The 20,402-nt window shown below is 38.9% G+C and overlaps 3 protein-coding genes across 5 annotated transcripts; 1 reads left to right on the top strand and 2 right to left on the bottom strand.

Annotated features, from left to right (window-relative positions):
* Positions 1-233: 233 nt before the first annotated feature.
* On the bottom strand, positions 234-2,539 carry LOC126610759 (protein COP1 SUPPRESSOR 2). Its single transcript, XM_050278886.1, has 6 exons — positions 2,219-2,539; positions 1,790-2,089; positions 1,439-1,562; positions 1,254-1,327; positions 899-1,056; positions 234-671 (listed from the first exon to the last, which is right to left on the bottom strand). The coding sequence occupies exons 1-6, from the start codon at positions 2,323-2,325 to the stop codon at positions 508-510; spliced, it is 927 nt and encodes a 308-aa protein (XP_050134843.1). The 5' UTR covers positions 2,326-2,539; the 3' UTR covers positions 234-507.
* A 12,606-nt stretch (positions 2,540-15,145) lies between these two features.
* On the top strand, positions 15,146-17,445 carry LOC126610763 (peptidyl-prolyl cis-trans isomerase-like). Of its 3 annotated transcripts, none has more exons than XM_050278892.1 (7): positions 15,146-15,334; positions 15,435-15,545; positions 15,701-15,851; positions 15,960-16,048; positions 16,156-16,210; positions 16,369-16,454; positions 17,093-17,445. In XM_050278892.1, the coding sequence occupies exons 1-7, from the start codon at positions 15,233-15,235 to the stop codon at positions 17,246-17,248; spliced, it is 750 nt and encodes a 249-aa protein (XP_050134849.1). In that variant the 5' UTR covers positions 15,146-15,232; the 3' UTR covers positions 17,249-17,445. The 3 variants fall into 3 exon arrangements, with proteins under 3 accessions (XP_050134849.1, XP_050134848.1, XP_050134847.1); XM_050278891.1 differs by having other exon boundaries at positions 15,147-15,334; positions 15,429-15,545; XM_050278890.1 differs by having other exon boundaries at positions 15,148-15,334; positions 15,423-15,545.
* An 816-nt stretch (positions 17,446-18,261) lies between these two features.
* On the bottom strand, positions 18,262-18,955 carry LOC126611994 (protein-tyrosine-phosphatase PTP1-like). Its single transcript, XM_050280280.1, has 3 exons — positions 18,866-18,955; positions 18,700-18,768; positions 18,262-18,618 (listed from the first exon to the last, which is right to left on the bottom strand). The coding sequence occupies exons 1-3, from the start codon at positions 18,953-18,955 to the stop codon at positions 18,262-18,264; spliced, it is 516 nt and encodes a 171-aa protein (XP_050136237.1).
* Positions 18,956-20,402: the final 1,447 nt, after the last annotated feature.

Genomic DNA, 20,402 nt, shown 5'->3' on the forward strand with positions numbered 1-20,402 from the left:
AGACGAGCAGCCACCTACAAAGCCAAAGAGCCCTCGCTATGAACTCAACTTTAGCACAGTTTGTACCACTTCCGGTGGAATGGAGACATTGACATATCCTAAAGAACCTCCAATGCATAAATATGGTCCTTTATCGAAACCAACACAGTGGGCACCTCAATACCCCGAACAAAAACACAAGTGAAAAAAGTCGAGGAGGCGTGAGGACCAATAGTCGAGAACCAGAACCAAAATTCCCAAATCAAATCAAAGGATAAGAGCCTTGATAAATGGATAGACATGCAGCTGTGTGCTGGAGATCTGGCTCCATCAAATTCAGTACCACCGTTGCTTCTAAGCACGCAAAGTCATGCTAGATATTACATAAAAAAAGGCAATGCTTTAGCGAAACTATGAGTTTTCGCCACATAAACTGCAATGGATGCCGTATTTTAATTAGTACATTACCTAATGAGTGCACAAGCTACTCGACTCCTTTTTATTAGCTAAATTTTCCATCTTGGCATTTTATCTCCTCATGACGCGGTGACGCTCTCGTTTGCGGAAGCGCTCGAGCATGAACTGATCTGTTGCAGCTTGCCTCTGCCCTGCTGCTTCTGTGCCAGTATCATTTTGTCTGGAAACACCACCATCATCCTGTGAACTTTTGTCCTTGTAGAGCTCGGGATGTTCTGTGAGTTTCATGTTTGTTGTTAGTAATTGGTAGCATGCCATACACATAATATAATTATAAAGAATTCAACAAAAAGAAATATTTTGTGAAGTTAAAACAAAGATTAACATAAAGGAACCTAGATCTCTTTACTATGATCACCCTTGTCTTGCCAGTCTGGTCGGAAGTCAATCTAGGTAATCTACTTATATTGTTCAAGGGGATCAAGAAGCAAATCTAACCAACCTCGTCTAAGCTTCTCAGCATAATCCCTGCCACGCTGGAAATAGTCAGCACTGTAACTTGAAGGGATGCTAAATTCTGATTTTGTCCGCCCAGTGAGCCGCTTCTCCTGCAAAAACTTCTTGGCAGCCTCAGTTTCCTCAATATTTCTCAGCTTATATCTGCAACCATTAGAAAGAAAAATGTATAGCATAAATTAAGTATCATGAGAATACATGCAAGGATTGTGCTCTCACTCTATCAATGCAGATCTAACCAAGGCATAACCTTGCGGGGATCAATGCTCTATCATTAATGTCAAATGAGAATTTTCAATAACATATATAGTGTAACAAATCTAAATATAGAAGAGCTTTACTCAATGGGAAGCTGAACCTCGGCAATCCCAGTAGTCCATTGAGTGGAGCTTTCTTCTGAGTTCCGCCTTTTCACCTGGCAGGGAATGAACCAAGTTAAAAGAAGTCATAGGTCTAGATAGGTCCGATGTTTCTAACGTAGCGTAGAGCATTTCACAAAAGAAAACTAGAGGACTGAGTGACTCACTTTAAGATGGTCAGGTATTTTGTACAACTCATCTTCAGCACGCTTTAAATCATTTTCAACTTGATCTGAAGTATCAATTTTTTTGCCCCTCTTCTTTGCTAGTTCTTGTTCAACATATTTCAACCTGTCAAATGAATGATCAATATATAAGTCTGTCTTAATCATGCTGAGCGATAACAGCAGTCTATAGTAGTCCCATTCAACTACACCTAATGTGAATATTGTTTTTATGGATTATGTGGGTGGCAGATGCAGTGGAGGTTTTAGAATACAACATGTGATTTGAAATACCAATTCAACTCCGGAGAACTCAAAAGCAATAGCAATAGCAAAATAGCAAGAGGACATTACATATTGGGATCTTCAGCCATGACCGCAGTTTCCTGAGCAAAAGTATCTTGGAGAACCAGATCGTCCTTGTCGCCATCGCCTCCGCCTTCACCGTTGTTGTTATTACTCGGAGAATGAGTGTCGTCACTACCTCTTTTGTTCTTGTTCTTATTAAAGCTAGCATTATTGTTGCTGTTACTATTGTTGTTATTAGTGGAACCGGGAAGAGTCTGCGTGGCGGCGTTATTATTGGTTAAGGCGGGGATCCCAGACTTCCTCTCCCTCTGCTTCTGAAGGAATTTCACCTCCTCCAGTGCCAACCTAAGCATTCAGTTCAGTTCCATTATTTGCAGAAACATTACATATTCTTTCTTTTCAAAATAAAATAACAGTAGAATCTGTATTTCTACCTTTCAGACAGATTTATAAATCAAGAAACGAAAACAATACCTCCTCTCTTTTTCTTCTTCATCTTCTTGGGCACTGGTTTTCTCACAATCTTGGTCGTTATCCTCCGCCGGAAAGCTTCTTTTTCTGAAATTCTTCTTCATCTTCATCTTCTGCTGCTGCTGCGGTTGCAATCTATTCAATCTTTCCCCCAAATTCAATTTCAGTTTCAATCTCAATTTAAGCACTCGCTATTAGATCTAATTTTCTTAACCCTAGGCGTAGGCTACCTCCATCGCAGCCGGTGCCACGCGCGCGACACCCTTCTTATCTGCCCGCTTTGGTGTTTTTTTCTTTTGTTTTTTTATTTTTTTTCCTTCTCTTTTCTTTGAAGTGTATAATCATCTCACATTTTGTTGAACACGGCCATACATACTAACCCAACAGCCATTTTTTAAATAAAAAATTATATTTAATATACCTCTTTTACCTATCTAAACCACTCTCACATTCCACAATCTTCACATAAAATTTTAGCACGTATTTGCCAAAACTACATAAAATTTCAGTAGGCCTTCGGTGTTAAATATTAGATCTACATATTACTACTAATATGCATTTGGTTATCACAGACACGTATTTACCTATCCAAACCACTCTCACATTCCACAATCTTCACATAAAATTTTAGCACGTATTTGCCAAAACTACATAAAATTTCAGCAGGCCTTCTGTGTTAAATATTAGATCTACATATTACTACTAATATGCATTTGGTCATCACAGACACGTATTTATCTATTCATACCACTCTCTCATTTTCTTGTTTTACTTTATTAAGTTGTTAAATATTAGATCTACATATTACTACTAATATGCATTTGGTTCTCATAGGTAGACCTGTCATTTTGGACCTGACCCGACCCGACCCGTTAATATTAGTATTTGGGTGGATGCTTAACGGGTCGGGTCGCTTAACAGGTCGGATCGCTAACGGGTGAACTCGTTAACAGCCTGTTAAATAACGAGTCATTTTAGGTCAACCCATTAGACCTGTTAGTATCCGTTATCACCCATTAGTTGATGATATTTTAGTAATTTCAGTAAAGTCTTAACAACAAAAAATAAACTATATGAAAATAAAATAAAATAATAATAATAATTGTTAACGGGTGTTAACCGGTGAAATGGTTGACTCGTTAGCTTAACGGGTCAGGTTTGGATGACCCGTTAGCTTAACGGGTTGGGTTCAGGTGACCCGTTAACTTAACGGGTCGGATTGAACCCAAACTCGATAAACCCGACAAACCCGACCCGTTTACAGGTCTACTCATAGACATATGTCCTCAACATGAAACCTTAGGAGAGCAGGACTTTTGCTATCGATAGCTCAAAAAGTGAAGCTTTCGTTGGACATGGTTAAAGCTTCCAAGATTATTTGACTTGGGGGATTGTTTGTGCAACTAAGAGTGTCAATGCAATTAGTGTTGTTGCAATCAACTACGTTAAAAGAGTGATTTTGTTTACACTCAAAAATAGATTATGGACACTCAATTTCTCTGATTGTTGACTTGTATAATATTTCCCGTTAATTATGGGATTCCTATAATATTGGGTTTCCTAGTTTAGGTTGTAGATTGTAATTATTCTTTCCTTATTGTAGTAGGATTGTACATGATTATATATACCTCAAAATGAGAAAAATACAATTAACACATTCAAAGCATTCTCTTCTTGGCACCAAAGCCAGGTCGTAAAAAAAGGAAAGAAAGTTTCGAACCCTAACAAGGTTTGTTACTGTGTCGTGCCCAACACCACCGTAATGCCTTCGACGAACAGCTAGCAACGTGAAGTTGTTGCTGTGTCTCGATCTTTTACCCCGAATTCTGGTGAACAATGTGTGTTGTTGCTGCCTCGAGTACCTTTGCCACTGCACATGTTTCCTATTCTTCGTGAACGATGTCTGCTGAGAACAACCAAATCGTTTCTGCTACCGCTCCGATCATGATTTAGTTGGATAATTCAAGCTTCAACATTGGGATGGTTTTGGTTAAGAAGAACTATGATTTATGGGCTTCTCTTATTCAAATTCATAATGCTAGAAGGAAGAAAATGGGATATGTTCATGGCTCCATTAAGGCCCATGCAGAGGATAATCCCAAATAGGATGATTGGTTCTCTGAAGATCAGAGAATTAAGAGTTAGCTCTTATCGGCAATGAAGCCGGAGATCATGAAACGTTATTTTCGATTGTCAACTTCTAAAGAGATATGTGATGCTTTTAAGACTGCTTATTTTGATGAGAATGATGAGGCTAGAATTTATTCATTAAATCAGAAAGCTTCACGTCTCAAGCAGAATGGGCGGTCTTTGGCTGGTTACTTTGGAGAATTAACAAATATTTTTCAGGAATTAGACCACTTTAACAAAGTGGCCATGGCATGTGCAAAAGATGTTATGATTTTCTAGAAGACAACCGAGCGACAAAGGTTGTATTTGTTTCTTGGTGGTATTGATGATGGGTTTGATCAGGTTCGTGGAGAAATATTGCACAAAGACCTACCACTTGGACTTAAGGTTGCTTATGTGTATGTTCATCGTGAAGCAAATTGCAAGGAAGCTATGAAGATGGAGGGTCAAAGCTCAGAACTAGCTGCAATGGCAGCTAAGGCTCGCGATCCCTCCAACCGCACCGACCGAGGTGGGTTTGAGAATAAAAATGGGTAACCAAGAACCGGCCAACCCAGTCGTGATCTTCCTCAAGGCAAATGTCCCTATTGTGGTATAACGGGACATTCCAAAAATCAGTGCTTCAAGCTGATTGGGTATCCCGAGAATTGGGATAAGAAACATGACCCTCGCTTCAACAAACCTCGAGCTTCCATTGCAGAAACCAAGGATGATTCAGTGGATGTAGCAAGCAAAACATCAGCTCTGATTGCCGCAGTAGGTACTGATGGTAAGGCACTTAACGTCTCCACTTTTGTTATGAATACTACGTGGATAATTGATTATGGAGCTAATGAACATATGACTTGTGATTCTAGACATATTTCCTCACTAAAAAACTCTACCCACACTGAGGTTAATGTGGCTAATGGTGATGTCGCCCCAGTCTTTAGGGAAGGCACAGTTTCCCTTTCTGATACCATGAAACTTGATACTGTTTTTGTGATTCCCTCATTGAATTATAATTTATTATCGGTTGCCCAAATAAACCTTGCCTTACATTGTTTGGTGGTGTTTTGGCCTTATTTTTATGTATTTAAGGATATTTGGATGCGGAAGATGATTAGTTATGGTATTAGACAAAGGAAGCTATACTACCTTGAGTTGAATTCCAGTAGCTCGGGATTGCTCACTCAAGCACTGTCAGTGAATGGGACTCCAGCCGAGAATAATAAAGGGTTCGATTTGTGGATGCGGCACCGTCGTCTTGGCCACGCTTCGTTTGGTTATTTGCATAAGTTATTTCTTAGTTTGTTTGTGAAAAACGATGTTTCTTAGTTTAAGTGTGATGTGTGTGAAATGGCTAAGAGCCATCGAACTTCTTTTCCTCCAAGTTTAAATAAGAGTTCCGTTCCTTTTATGAATGTGCACTCGGATGTTTGGGGCCCTTCCAAAATTGCCTCTCTTGGTAGAGCTCATTGGGTTGTCACATTTATTAATGATTGTACGAGAATGACTTGGGTCACTTTGCTAAAATAAAAAAGTTATGTGAATATGGCATTTCAAAAATTTCACAAAATGGTTTCGATACAATACAATATGAAAATTCAGGTGGTTCGAAGTGATAATAGAGGCGAGTATGTTAATATTGAACTTCGCTCTTTCTTTGATACGCACGGTATTGTTCATCAGACCACATATCTGTATACTCCTCAGCAGAATGAGGTGGCTGAATGGAAGAATTGACACTTGTTAGAAATGGTTTGTGCTTTTCTTATTGAAACACGTATTCTCTTGTATTATTTTGGGGTGTGGCTTTCACGTCAGCTGCTTACCTTATTAATCACTTCCCTCTGGTACCCTAGAGTTTCAGATACCATTTTAGACTCTTATGTCTCTGCTCAGCTGCCCACCAGTCCCTAGCCTTTCCCCTCGAGTTCTTAGATGCATGGCTTTTGTCCACGTACATCATTCATAATGGCAAAACAAACTACAACCTCGAGCTCTTCGATGTGTGTTTATGGGGTATGCTACTACTTAGAAGGGTTATCGGTGCTATCACCCCCCCACTAAGAAAATGATTATCACTGCTGATGTCATTTTTCATGAAACAGAGATGTATTTTGGTTCATTTGAGTCCTCACTTCAAGGGGAGTTTCATGGTGATGAAGTTCGTATGCTTGATTATGGAATTGAACAGCAAGTTATGGTGCAGCCACCCACCACCTAACGACAGACCATTCCACAATATCCTGCTGCCAAGCAGCAAGCTACGGTGCAGCAGTAGGCCGTCGAGCAGCAGGCCACTGTGCAACAGCCTACCACCGAACCCGTGTCGACTGCACAACAACCAAGTTTCGAGCAGGTTGCTGCTGTACATCAGCTTTCTATCGAGTTCGAGATAATAGGATACATGGCTCTATCGGCCCTCTTGCAGGTGGAGCCCGCGGTTGTAGAAGAAACAGTACATGCCAACTCGTCTCTTAATGATTCTTATAACCAATCATTTTCTACGCCAGATGGACCACCACTTCGTAGTCTCCTAGAAAGAATTAATCGAGGTATTCCTAAAGCCACTTATGCCCTAAGTGTAAAACTAAGCATTCAATGAGCAAACCAACCCATAACTCAAGAGTGAGGTACCCATTAAACAATTATGTGTCCACCTGTCACTTGTCTGAATCAAATAAGTCCTTTATGAATCAATTGTCTATTATATATATTCCTAACAGTGTGCAGGAAACCTTAGCCGATCATAGATGGAAAGAAGTAATGAATGAAAAACTAAGGTTGCTGAAGAAGAATGCTACCTGGGAACTATCGGACTTGCCAGCAAGCAAGAAACATGTGGGATGTAAATGGGTCTATATAGTGAAATACAAGCAGATGGAACGATTGATCGGTTTAAAGCAAGACTAGTAGCAAATGGGTACACTCAGAAGTATGGCATAGATTACACGGACACATTTACGCTAGTAGCCAAGATCAATACTATCCGAGTTCTCTTGTCCATGGCAGCGAACCTAGATTGGCCATTTCAATAGTTCGATGTCAAAAATGCATTCCTACATGGAGATTTAACTGAAGAAATTTATATGGAGCTTCCACTAGGATGTACCAGAATAGACATGAATAAGGGTAAGGTATGTAAGCTAAAGAAGTCACTATATGGATTATACCAAAGGCATGGTTCGACAGGTTCACTAAATCAATGAAGGCATTCGGGTATAGCCAGAACAATTAGGATCACACCCTATTCTTGAAACGAAAGAATGAAAAGATTACAACACTCATTGTATATGTGGATAACATAGTGGTTACCAGGAATGACCCAATGGAACAATCGGTTCTAAAGAAGTATTTGTCTACGGAGTTCGAAATGAAAGATCTTGGACCTCTGAAGTACTTTCTTGGGATTGAGGTATCAAGAGGCAAGTCTAGGATATTCTTGTCCTAAAAAAAGTATATCATTGATTTGTTAAATGAGATCGGGATGTCAGCCTATAAACCTGTAGCAACTCTGTTAGCTGAAGGAACAAAGTTGAGCCTCGACAAGAATCAAGTAATAGTAGACAAAGGGAAGATATCAAAGGTTAGTTGGGAGATTGATGTATTTGGCACATACAAGACCTGATTTTGCTTTTGCCTTGAGCGTAGTCAGTCAGTATATGCATGATTCGGGAGAACAACATATGAGAGTGGTGATGAGGATATTGTGTTACTTGAAGGGAAGTCTAGGTAAAGGAATTATGTTTAAGAAAAATGAGCATTTTAGAATCGAAGGGTATACCGTTGCGATTGGGCGAGTTCGGTAGATGATCGACGCTCAACATCAGGATATTTCACTTTTGTTGGTGTGCAGAAGCGGAATATAGAGGTATGGCTCTTGATATTTGTGAACTCTTGTGGTTTAAGTTTCTATTACGAGATTTGGGGGTCAACCATAGTTCGCCGATGAAGTTATTTTAGGACAACAAAGCTGCTAGGGATATCGCTCATAATCCGGTACAACATGATAGAACAAAGCATGTAGAGGTTGATAGGTTATTCATTAAAGAGAAATTGGAGGAAAAAATAATTGAATTGCCCCTGATTAGGATCGAGGATCAAGTGGCTAATATTCTCATAAAGGCTGGTTCGAGTGACAAGTTCTCAAGCTTCTTGGACAAGTTGGGCATGTGTGACATATATGCACCAACTTGAGGGGGAGTGTTGACTTGTATAATATTTCCCGTTAATTATGGGATTCCTATAATAGTGGGTTTCCTAGTTTAGGTTGTAAATTGATTGTAATTATTCATTCTTTATTGTAGTAGGATTGTACATGATTATATATACCTCAGAATGAGAAGAATACAATTAACACATTCAAAGCATTCTCTTCTCTGACCACCCACCATTCGAGTTTAAGTTATTTTGGAAAACAAACTAAAATTGAATAGGAAAATTAAGAAATTAAGAAATAAAGAACCCAAATCAATAATATCAGTATCCCTCACTTCCTCTTTTATATGCAATCCTTTTGTGTTAGAGCTACGAAGCAAAACAGTGTGATATTTCGTACCCGCTTCGTTCCTGTCCTTAGCAAAGGTTATCTCTCTAACTTTTGTCTATTTATAACACGTTATCAGCAAGGCTCTCTAACCCTAAACTGTTCACATCGGTGAAAAACATTTATTCCAAGGATTTTCCTGTTCTTCTTTCTCCTCTGCCTTACCTGCTGGATGTACCCTCGTAAAGAACTGCTAACACCATGCCTGTTTCTAGTTCTCAATATGACAATTACTTATACCTTTGATTTTTTGTTTGGTGTAGTTCCTGATTACTAACCCAGTGTTTATCTTACTGCAATCGAAGAGGGTGAGGTATCATCGCCCATCTTGAACTGCAAATTTAATTTTACTGCAAATTTAGGTGATGCGGTATAATTGCCCACCCCGCTCTGCATATTTAAATTTTTCTGCTACTTAAGTGGTGCGGTACAATCACCCATCTTATGCTATATTGTTTCAATGAGAGTGGTGCGGTACAATCGCCCTCCTCATTAAAATCTCGAGCATGAAGTTTCAAGTGCTTATCATTTTGGCTTGAAGATCAAAATGAAAAATTTGTAAGAACCAGAAGTTATAACATTACATTCCTCCAGAATACATATTATTGCAAGTTCTTGCACATCTCATTTTTCTTTCAGAAAAGAAAATGGTGAACTTGACAAATCTTGATTTTGTTGCCCTGGATATTACTGGGAAGAATTACCTTACGTGGGTAGTGCATGCCAAGATCCATCTAGAGGCAGAGAATCTTGGAGAAACCATCAAGGAGGAAAACAATGCATCCTCTTAAGATCGGGCTAAGGCCATGATCTTTATTCGTCGCCACCTTGATAAAGGACTGAAGGGCGAGTACCTAACTGTTGAGGATCCATTAACCTTCTGGAAGGCACTGAGAAATAGATACAATCACCAGAAAACAATGATTCTTCCAATGGCTCGTTATGAGTGGACTTACCTAAGAATCCAGGATTTCATGACAATGGCTGAGCACAATTATGCAATGTTTATAATTAGCTCCCAAATGAAGCTTTGTGGGGAAACCATCATTGAGGAAGATATGCTGGAAAATACTTTCAGCACCTTTCATGCCCAAGGCTTTACTGAGTACAACCAGCAGATATATGTGCTCCTTGTGGCTGAACAGAACAATAAGCTCCTGATTAAGAATCATCAGTCCCAACCTACTAGATCGGTACCATTCCTAGAAGTGAATGTTGCTTCCCTTGAAGTAAATACCCCATCCTCTCGTGGTAATAATTACAAATGAGGATATGGCAACAAGCGAGGGCGGTGGAACGGGAAAGGCAAAAACTATGGTGTCCAGTTTCAAAACCAGGTTCTAAGGCATAATTCGGGCCCGAGCTTCAAAAATGCAAATCGCCAAAAAGGCAAAGCTCATATGAATAACACTCATAGAAATCCTGAAGGAGTTTACCATAGGTGTGGTGTCAATGGGCACTAGGTGCGTACCTGTTGTACCTCAAAACATCTGGTGGACTTGTATCAAGTCTCCCTCAAGGAGAAGGGTATCGAAACCAATTTTATCGACCAGGCTAAACCGATGAATATACCTGATCCAATGTTCGATTTATCAGGGCAATTGAATACAACCTACCTGGATGTTGCAAACTTCATTGTGGAAAGAAGGAATGAAGTGTATCGGTTCGATTGAATCACTTATATTTGATGTACTCTTATTATCTAAATTTGTAGCTTAAAGCTCGTATTTTCAATTCAATAAAAATGACATTTCAGTTTCCTTTTATTATGAATAAACTGTTTTTTTAACCATGATTGCCTTACTTAGAGAGCATGGATAAAAATTATGGTTATTGTCAAAACAAGAGTAATGGCGGAGATATTTATCTTGCAGACAGCACAACCACGCATACAATACTTCGAGATCGAAAATATTTCTCAAGCTTGATGCTTACAAAAGTAAAGGTAACAAAAATATCAGGCTAATCAGATGTAATTGAAGGCTCAGGAAAAGCCCAGATCATGTTACCAAATGGAACAATATTGTCCTTACAAAATGTATTGTATGCTACTTGATCTACTCGAAATTTGTTGAGTTTTAAAAACATATGTTTAAATGGATACCACATTGAACCGAAAAGTGCATAAAATGTGGAATATCTATGCATTACCTCCAATGATACCTAGAAGCGTATATTGGAGAAGTTGCATGGTTTATCGAGTGGATTGTATTATACATACATAAAGACAATTGAAGCACATACTATCATGAACCAGAAGTTCATTGATTCAAAAGTTTACATGCTTTGGCATGACCGTCTGGGTCATCCAAGATCCACTATGATGCGTAGAATCATTACCAACTCTAATGGACATCCATTGTTGAGCAGACACATTGCTATCTCAAATGATAACCCTTGTAAGGTTTGTTTTCAAGGGAAGTTGTTAATTAGACTATCACAACTAAAGGTTGATGTTGAATCCCCATCATTTTTGCAAAAGATTCAAAGGGATATTTATGGGCCTATTCAACCACCTTCTGGACCATTTCGACATTTTATGGTTTTGGTTGATCTATCTACTCGATGGTTACATGTTTGCCTATTGTCTACTCGAAATGTAACTTTTGCGAGACTTCTTGCTCAGATAATTAAGTGGCGAGCATAGTTCCCAGATCATCCTATTAAGTCAGTCAGATTTAATAACGCTGGTGAATTTACGTCTTAAACCTTTGATGATTACTGCACGACACTGGGCATTGATGTTGAACACCCTGTTCCTCATATCCATAATCAAAATGGTTTAGCAGAAGCCTTTATCAAGCGGCTTTAATTAATAGCTTGCATTCTGCTCATGAAAACAAAATTACCAGTCTCTGCATGGGGACATGCCATCATACATGCTGCATCATTGGTTCAATTGAGACCCATAGCCAACCACCAATACTCATCAATATAACTCATGTTTGGGCATCAACCAAACATTTCATATTTACGAGTTTTTGGTTATGCTATTTATGTGCCTATTGCACTGCCACAACGCACTAAAATGGGACCTCAGCGCAAACTGGGAATTTATGTGGGGTTTGATTCACCATCTATCATTACATATTTTGAACCCTTGACAAGTGATATGTTTACAGCTCGTTTTGCGGATTGTCACTTTGATGAGACAGTTTTCCCGTCATTAAGGGGAGAAAATACTGTTTCAGAAGAACGGCAAGAGCTGACATGGGTTGTACCTACCTTATCTCATTTTGATCCACAAAACACTCAATGTGAGAATGAAGCGAAAATAATATTTCATCTTTGAAGTATTGTTAATCAAATGCCAGATGCATTTAATGATGCTTCGAAAGTGACAAAATCTCATATACCAGCTACAAATGCACCTGCAAGAATTAATGTCACTGTTGGACAAAATAAAGTGGCAGCAAATGATTCATCCAGTGCACGTCTAAAGCATGGTAAACCCCATGTTCAAAAGATTCAGCCCCTCGAAAGAGAAAGATGAGGGCACAACTGAACCCAAATGAAATCATTCAGGAAAAGAAAATGAATGACAAATCCCCAATTCATGATTCTGAACTTTTAGAAAAGGAAAATTTCCTTGATGAGACACATGTCCCTGAAGAAACAGAAGTACATGAAAGCAAAGAAATCTCCATAAATTATTCATGTAATAACGAATTGTGGGATCGAAATGAAATAATCATCGACGACATGTTCACATTCGCAGTAGCCGTTGAAATCATATTAAGCGATGATATTGAGCCCCACTTTGTTGATGAATGTAAACAGAGACAAGATTGGCCTAAGTGGAAATATGCAATCCAGGCAGAATTAAATTCCTTGGAAAGGCGAAGTGTTTTTGGACCGGTAGTCCAAACCCCGCCTGGTGTAAATCCTGTGGGTTACAAATGGGTATTCACAAGAAAATGCAATGAGAAAAACGAGATTGCAAGATATAAAGCACGACTTGTTGCACAAGGTTTTTCACAAAGATCTGGAATTGATTATAAGGAGACATACTCTTTTGTAATTGATGCAGCTATGTTCCGTTACTTAATAAGTTTGGTAGTTTCAGAAAAAATTAACATGCAATTTATGGATGTCATCACCTCGTATCTATATGGAGAATTAGATACTGATATATATACGAAAGTCTCAGAAGGACTTAAGTTGCCTAAAACGACTAACAAACCACGAGGTATGCTCTCAATCAAATTAAGGCGATCATTGTATGATCTGAAACAATCTGGATGAATATGCTATAATCGTCTTAGTGAATATTTGATCAAAGAAGGATATACTAAAAATGTCATTTGCCCTTGTGTGTTCATTAAGAAATCAAATTCTGGATTTGCTATAATGGCAGTATATGTCGATGATATGAACCTAGTTGGAACCCCTAAATAGCTTAATAAAACTGCTGAATATTTGAAAAGCGAATTTGAAATGAAAGACCTTGGAAAAAACAAAATATTATCTCGGCCCTGCAGATCGAGCATTGTGCTAATGGAATTTTGGTCCATTAATCAGCTTACGTTGAAAAAATCCTGAAGTGATTTGGCATGGACAAGGCTTATCCACTCAGCACGCCAATGGTCGTTCGTTCTTTGGACATTAAGAAAGATCCATTCCGTTCAAAAGAAGATGATGAAATGGTCCTTGGTCCAGAAGTACTATATTTGAGTGCAATAGGTGCTTTATTGTATTTAGCACAATGTACTATACTAGAAATAACTTTTTCAGTCAACTTGCTAGCAAGATATATCTTTGCTCTAATAATTCGTCATTGGAAGAGAGTTAAAGATGTATTGCGATATCTTCATGGGACAATAGACATAGGTCTCTTCTACTAAGACAAATCCATAAATGACCAGATCCTTGTTGGATATGCAAATGCTGGTTTTCTCTCTGATCCGCACAAAGCCCACTCACAAACTGGACATGTGTTCACTAATGGAGATACAACAATTCCATGGCACTTAACAAAGCAAACATTAGTTGCTACATCTTCCAACCACTTGGAAATACTTGCTTTACATGAAGCAAGTCGTGAATGTTTTTGGTTAAGATCAATGATCCATCATATTCGGAATTCATGTGGTCTACCTTCAAAGACAGACACTCCAACTGTCATTCATGAAGATAATGCAGCTTGTGTTGCCCAAATGAAGGAAAGATTCATCAAGGGCGATAAGACTAAACACATATCTTCAAAGTTTTTCAGTATACATGAGCTTTAGAAGGCTAAAGTTATTGAAGTCAAACAAATCCGTTCCAATGAAAATTTGGCAGACCTATTCACCAAATCTCTACCAAAGTGCATGTTTCAAAAGTTAGTGCAGGGTGTCAGATTATGTCGGCTTACCAATAAGCTAAATTTGAAGAATGCGGAATCAAGGGGAGATACATTTCAGGGGGAGTATCCATGATACATACCTGTTGTACTCTTTTTCCTTTGACTAAGATTTTTCCCACTGGGTTTTTCCTATCAAGGTTTTAACGAGGCAACATATGCATACTTAACAGTATATCAACAATCTGGGTAAAATTGTACTTTTTTTCCTTTGCTATGGTTTTTTTTTCCCACTGGGTTTTTCCAAGTAAGTTTTTAACGGGGCAACTGATGTTGATTTGTGGGAATCCAAGGGGGAGTGTTGTAAACAGTGGGAATGTATGCCCACATGCCAACAGTAATTTTCTCACATGCCTAATAATGTTGTTTTTGTTTGTTGTATAACAATCATCCACTTTCTGTAAACTAGTCACGGATGTTGTTGGATTAGTCACAGGTGTAATTTTCCTTCATTGTAAACCTACAGATGTAGCTCTATAAATAGAGCACTTCGCAGGTGATCAAGGTACAACAATTGAAAGAGAAAATTACTAAAAGCAATAATATCATTATTCATCCCTTCCTCTTTTATCCGCAATCTTTTGTGTTAGAGCTATGAAACAAAACAGTGTGATATTTCATACCTACTTCATTCATGTCCTTAACAAAGGTTATCTCTGTAACTTTTGTCTATTTATAACAATATATGCATTAAAATAATAAAATTTTAGAGTTTGTTAATTATCCTACTTCTTAGTCCGATACTCTACCAAACACTTCACTAAATCAATCCAGCTTAGTCTAGTCTAAGTCAGTCCAGCTTAGTCCTTAAAGTTAGTCTAGTCCAAAATAGTCCAATGCAACAAACACATCCTAGTGGGAAAGTCCGGCCCATATACGCCAAGCCCAGTTACCAAATTGGCTGTTTATACGCAACGCTAGCTGTCGGCGGAGGATTTGAAAGAAGGAAGACCCGATTGAGCTGAGTTATCCACACACACAACACGAATACATAGGAGCAGAGCAGTGCAGTATGACGATGGCCTCACAGTCACAGTCACTCCAATTCTTTCACAGCCACATAATCATAAGAAGAAGCACTCTTCCTCCTCCTTCCCTTCCTTTTCATTTCCAGGTCCCCAAATCCCTATTTCTTAATTATTTTGTACTTTTTTACTCTTTCTTCTTCTTTCAATTTAATTAGGGCTTATCCATACTTGCAGTTGCAGTTGCAGGGTGGTTATACTTATACGCCATATGCTACAGTTGGCGTTGTACGCAGGAGGCCTCCCTCCAGGTTCTCTCTCAAGTATCAAACAATGGCTATGGCTATGGCCAATGCCAATGTGAGTGCTTCGCCTTCGCCCACTCCCACTCCGGAGGCACCACTTTCATTTCATTTCATTACACTTAGAGCTCTGCACAATCACTCACTCAATCAATAGAATGAATAGGTTTCACAACATTTGGTATGGTAGGTAATTTGGTTGTGTGATTTTAGGATGTAGGGCAGCCGCAGCTGCAAGCCACAGTCACAACCAAGTGCTTCTTTGACATAGATATTGGCGGCGAAGCTGTTGGTCGCCTTGTATTGGGCCTCTTCGGTCAAGTTGTTCCCAAAACCGTTGAAAACTTTCGCGCCTTGTGCACAGGCAAACCCCCCAAACAACCTTTCCTTATTTTTCCCTTTCCTTTCTAATTTCTTCTACTACTTCTTTTGCTTTATAGTTTATACTAATATTGATTTATTGTTCTTGTAGGAGAGAAAGGATATGGTTATAAAGGATGCTCTTTCCACCGCATCATCAAAGATTTTATGATCCAAGGAGGGGACTTCACTCAAGGAGATGTGATCCCTCTCTATCTCCCCCGTTCTCCCTCTCTAATAAATGCAGTAGGATCGGATCTCATTGGTTTCTAAACTAATCCAAATTTAAATGTTTTTACTTGCCGCAGGGAACTGGGGGAGTTAGTATCTATGGTTCCAAATTTGCAGATGAGAGTTTTGCATGTATGTTCTTGTCACATTTATTTCTAAATTGTTATTATTTCAATTTGTATGGGAACAAGAATTGTTAACTGAGTTGAGAATTGAGATCCTATCATTTGAGAGGCATTTGATTGTGAGCTGAAAGCGCTTACCATAATGACTTGAATAAACACTTGCAGTGAAGCATGTTGGTCCTGGTGTGCTGAGCATGGCTAATGCAGGCCCTGGTACTAATGGGAGCCAGTTTTTCATTTGCACGGTGAAGGTGAGATGGCTGCTGCAACTATGCAATCCTCTCTCTCTGTATCACACATTTAACTAAATACTTTTCTCTTACTTGGGTTTGAATTCTCGCCATGCTTTCCTTCAAATTCCAAGTCTATTCTTTATTTCCATCCGTTATGGTCAGCAGTGATTTTTTTGCAACTTGATAGCTGAGTAGGTGCAACTGCTTTGTTCGGTTACAGTCTGGTGGACAAGATTTTATTATATTATCTTCGAAACAACCATACAAAACTTTGAGATAAAATCTTTAAACAAGCCAATACAGCATATATGAGATTCATCAGCAGTTGAAAGAAGCACTGAGATGCTTATATATGCATGCACAAATGATTTTTTAAGGTTTTACTTCTATCTATGGATCAATTTGTGCTTTTTGCATCATCACATATCCAGTCAAAGTGGTAGACATTGGGATGATTGGAAAACACTCATTAGTTCGTAGTTAGTATTTTTATCACTGTTAATTTCAGCTAAAGCAAATAAGTGTCAGAAATGAAACCCTGTCCTTCTTGTCTGTAATTATTTAAAAACAAAAAAGAAATAGAAGATCTACATGCGGTATTCTGTTCAGCCAATTTAGCTCTTTGTCGATTAATGGTTTTGGTATGCCTCATGTAGACTCCATGGTTGGACAACCGCCATGTGGTTTTCGGACACGTGATTGAGGGAATGGATGTTCTGAGGAAACTCGAGTCCCAAGAGACAAGCAGGCTAGATGTCCCTCGTTTGCCATGCAGAATAGTTAACTGTGGAGAGTTGCTGTTGGATGACTGATCTGTTTGCCTTACTCGGCATAAAGTACAACTGTGGGATGAAGTTTTCTGGTTTGTCAATTCCAGAGTTGTTCTTAACTATGATTATTATTCTTGCGATGTTTTTGGCTGTGAAATGAAATATACCAGACATCAACATTGTTCATTTCCGCCAAGTTCAAATGCGATTTATATATATAAACACCAGAGATGAAGGTACATGTATTCTGTTGGACTGAATACAGGGACACACTTATCCCTTTGTTTTTAGAACAGAAACTCACGGAGTCAATTACGTGAATTAATGCGGCATCCATTAACTGTATTGTTTTACAAGTGTATAACAACTTGGCCATAATTCGTAGGGATCCTTAACTCACTTTAATATGCCAAATTACCGCCAGCCCTTGTTAACTGAAATTTGGATTACAAGGTGACTGAAATCGTGACACAGTAGAAGACAAATATGCAACGCAATGGCAACTGTTTCAAGACGAGCTTTTGCCTCTCTCTTGTTACATCGACTCAATCTTCCAAGAATTATAAATACAAACCAAAAGGGATTTCTAAATCATAGAATCGATCTTGTACTGCATTTTCAAGTTTCAAAACCAAAGAGATTAGCACCACAAGGCACAAACTTGTTTGGGAGCAACTGACTTTCAGTTCCGCATTCATTTGCCAAACCTCCCCACATCATATTACATAAAGAAAAAAACTATGATTTTGCAGCTGGTGCCCGTATTCGGATAAAGAAAACTAGCAAGGAGGGGCTTTTGCAGAAGATATATGTATAACAATGTCGATGAGGGCATTAGGTTTCAATGGAAGAGAAGCATAAAGCAAAGATTAACAATACAAACTGCAAAAGTACTGTTTCAAAGTCAAAACTTAAGTCAAAGACAGATTGAAACAATTTATTAGCCTTAATCTGCCTTTTCTAATTTATTAACTGTGAATCTGGCTGCATACCTCACATGTAATAATAAATTCCATGTCCTTTCCAAAGCAACTATTCTACTGGAGGAGTTTGGCTCATTTCACTAAATACTCAACTGGGGATCCATCCGAGATGTGGTCTTCTAATTCATCAACAAGGGCATCATAACATAAACGATATTGCTCTGGTTTCTGAACCATTCCATCTCGCTGAAATCTGAATGTGGTTATTGTTTTTACTAAATCTAAACCAGGCATGTTCCCAGAAAGAATTCTCTGCAATGTATCATGAATGGTGCAGTACGTTCCAGTTCTCCCAACACCTATATTGCAGTGCACCACAATTGGGCTGCAGTCGGGTATGGCGGGTGCCACCTGATACATTACTCTTTTCTCAATTTCACGAACAGAAAATGTATCTTCGGGAACTCCTTGGTTAGGCCATTGAGAATACTGAATATGCAAAACAGACATTAGTGGTGAAGGTTCCTCTGAGCGAAGAAGAATGAGCAGTTAGCGCCATTTGCGGTATACAGCAGGAATACCCAAGGTGACGTGAATCTTCTTCATATCAAGCAAGGTCTTTGAAGTAGAGCCCAACCTCTAATCTGCACAAAGAAAGATGGACGTTCAACTACTTAAAGTCAAGATCAGCTCAGCAAAAATTCCAAACAGACCAAGAATGAAGCAGTTCACTTACCATCAATAAACTCAGTCGAGATACGCAGCCCAGGCGAGAAGTTGGATTCCCACTCTCAGCTGATCCCCAGAGTGTCCCTGGACCACTCATGGCCACATTTGCTTGACAAATCAAAAAGCCTATGGCAAGACCTCAATTGCCCTACTTCTTCCTTGTGGCCGATCTCAAAGAAATACTAGAACTCGTTGACAGTTAGGCTCAAATCGAAGAACTTGCTCAGGTTTGAGAACCATACTATCATTCAAACTGTATTCAGGGAACACTGAGTATGAACGCATTTCATGATGCAGATCACCTCTGGAAAATGCGCGGGATGAGAAAGGTGAATCCCAACATATAGTAGTATGAATGGGACTTGATGGCTCTCTTCCCAGCTTTGGCAGCCTCACTGCATGATTCATGGCTACTTCCTTCTTCACTTGTTTCATGCAAACTCTGGGCGGGATTGTGTGCTTATACGTCTCAAGGAAATCCCGAAATAGCTCATCTTACAGGAAGACCTGCCTTGCGGCAAGCAAAGAAGAAAACTAGGGGATATGGTACAATTTCCTCTAGCATTTTCTCTTTTTATTGTTGGGATAAAAATTTGCTCTCTAAATTTATTTACCTCCTACTTAAGATAGGTTTAAATAAGCTCCAGAGGTAATTGGTTTCTTTTTCCTCGAATACTTAAACTCCAAGTCAATGTGGAGAATCTACATCAAATCAGGAAACAACCATTTGCTCGCCTACTCAGCTTGAGATTTTCTACATATTGCCATTTCTGCATATAACCCAACAGGTGTAGGAGTATTTGTAAAGCCAAAAAATAATTCCAAAATCCAGAAGACGACATGTGGATTTTTTTTTCCCAAGAATAGAAGATTGCCCTTATTAAATGGGTGGGGCCCGTAAATATTCTCAAGTGCACTTCAACATCCCCGGAGGTTTGAGCAGTTGGCTACGCCATCTCCAAGCTCTCATGCTCATGGCCAAAGACATAAAGGATACGATTAATCACCAAATATTATCTTTAATACATTCCTGATTGAAGATCAACTCAATCAATTAAGAAATCCTCATCACAATCAATCAATGATACTTTAACTGATAATCCCAAGATATCATCTTATAATTAATATCTTCAAAATAATTTTTTCCTCATCCATTTTACAGATGACTCACCTTGGCCAATTGGAAGCCTTCACTTGTAGGTTAGAACCTTACCATGGCCGGCCACCTCTTTATAAATACTCCATCTACACCATTTTTTGGTAAGCTTTTGTTACTCACTTAAGCCCTAAACTCTCTCTTGTTAGGGAAACCGACTTAAGCATTAGAGATCTATTGGTCAGACCCCCCCCCCCCCACCTTGTGGGCACGAGTGATCAAATGTGTTTATTGTTTTGTTGGTACAAATTTGTCAAGCTGAAGACGACGATTTTTTGTCACCATAAACAGTGAATGGCTGGTGGGGTGGGGCTGGTGTTAATTTGGACGGGAAAAAGGTTTAGTGAGTTTTTGTAGTAGTTGGATTCCGGCTACAAATCTGAATTTG

The sequence above is a fragment of the Malus sylvestris genome, chromosome 17 (genome assembly GCF_916048215.2).
Source record: "Malus sylvestris chromosome 17, drMalSylv7.2, whole genome shotgun sequence".
NCBI lineage: Eukaryota > Viridiplantae > Streptophyta > Magnoliopsida > Rosales > Rosaceae > Malus > Malus sylvestris.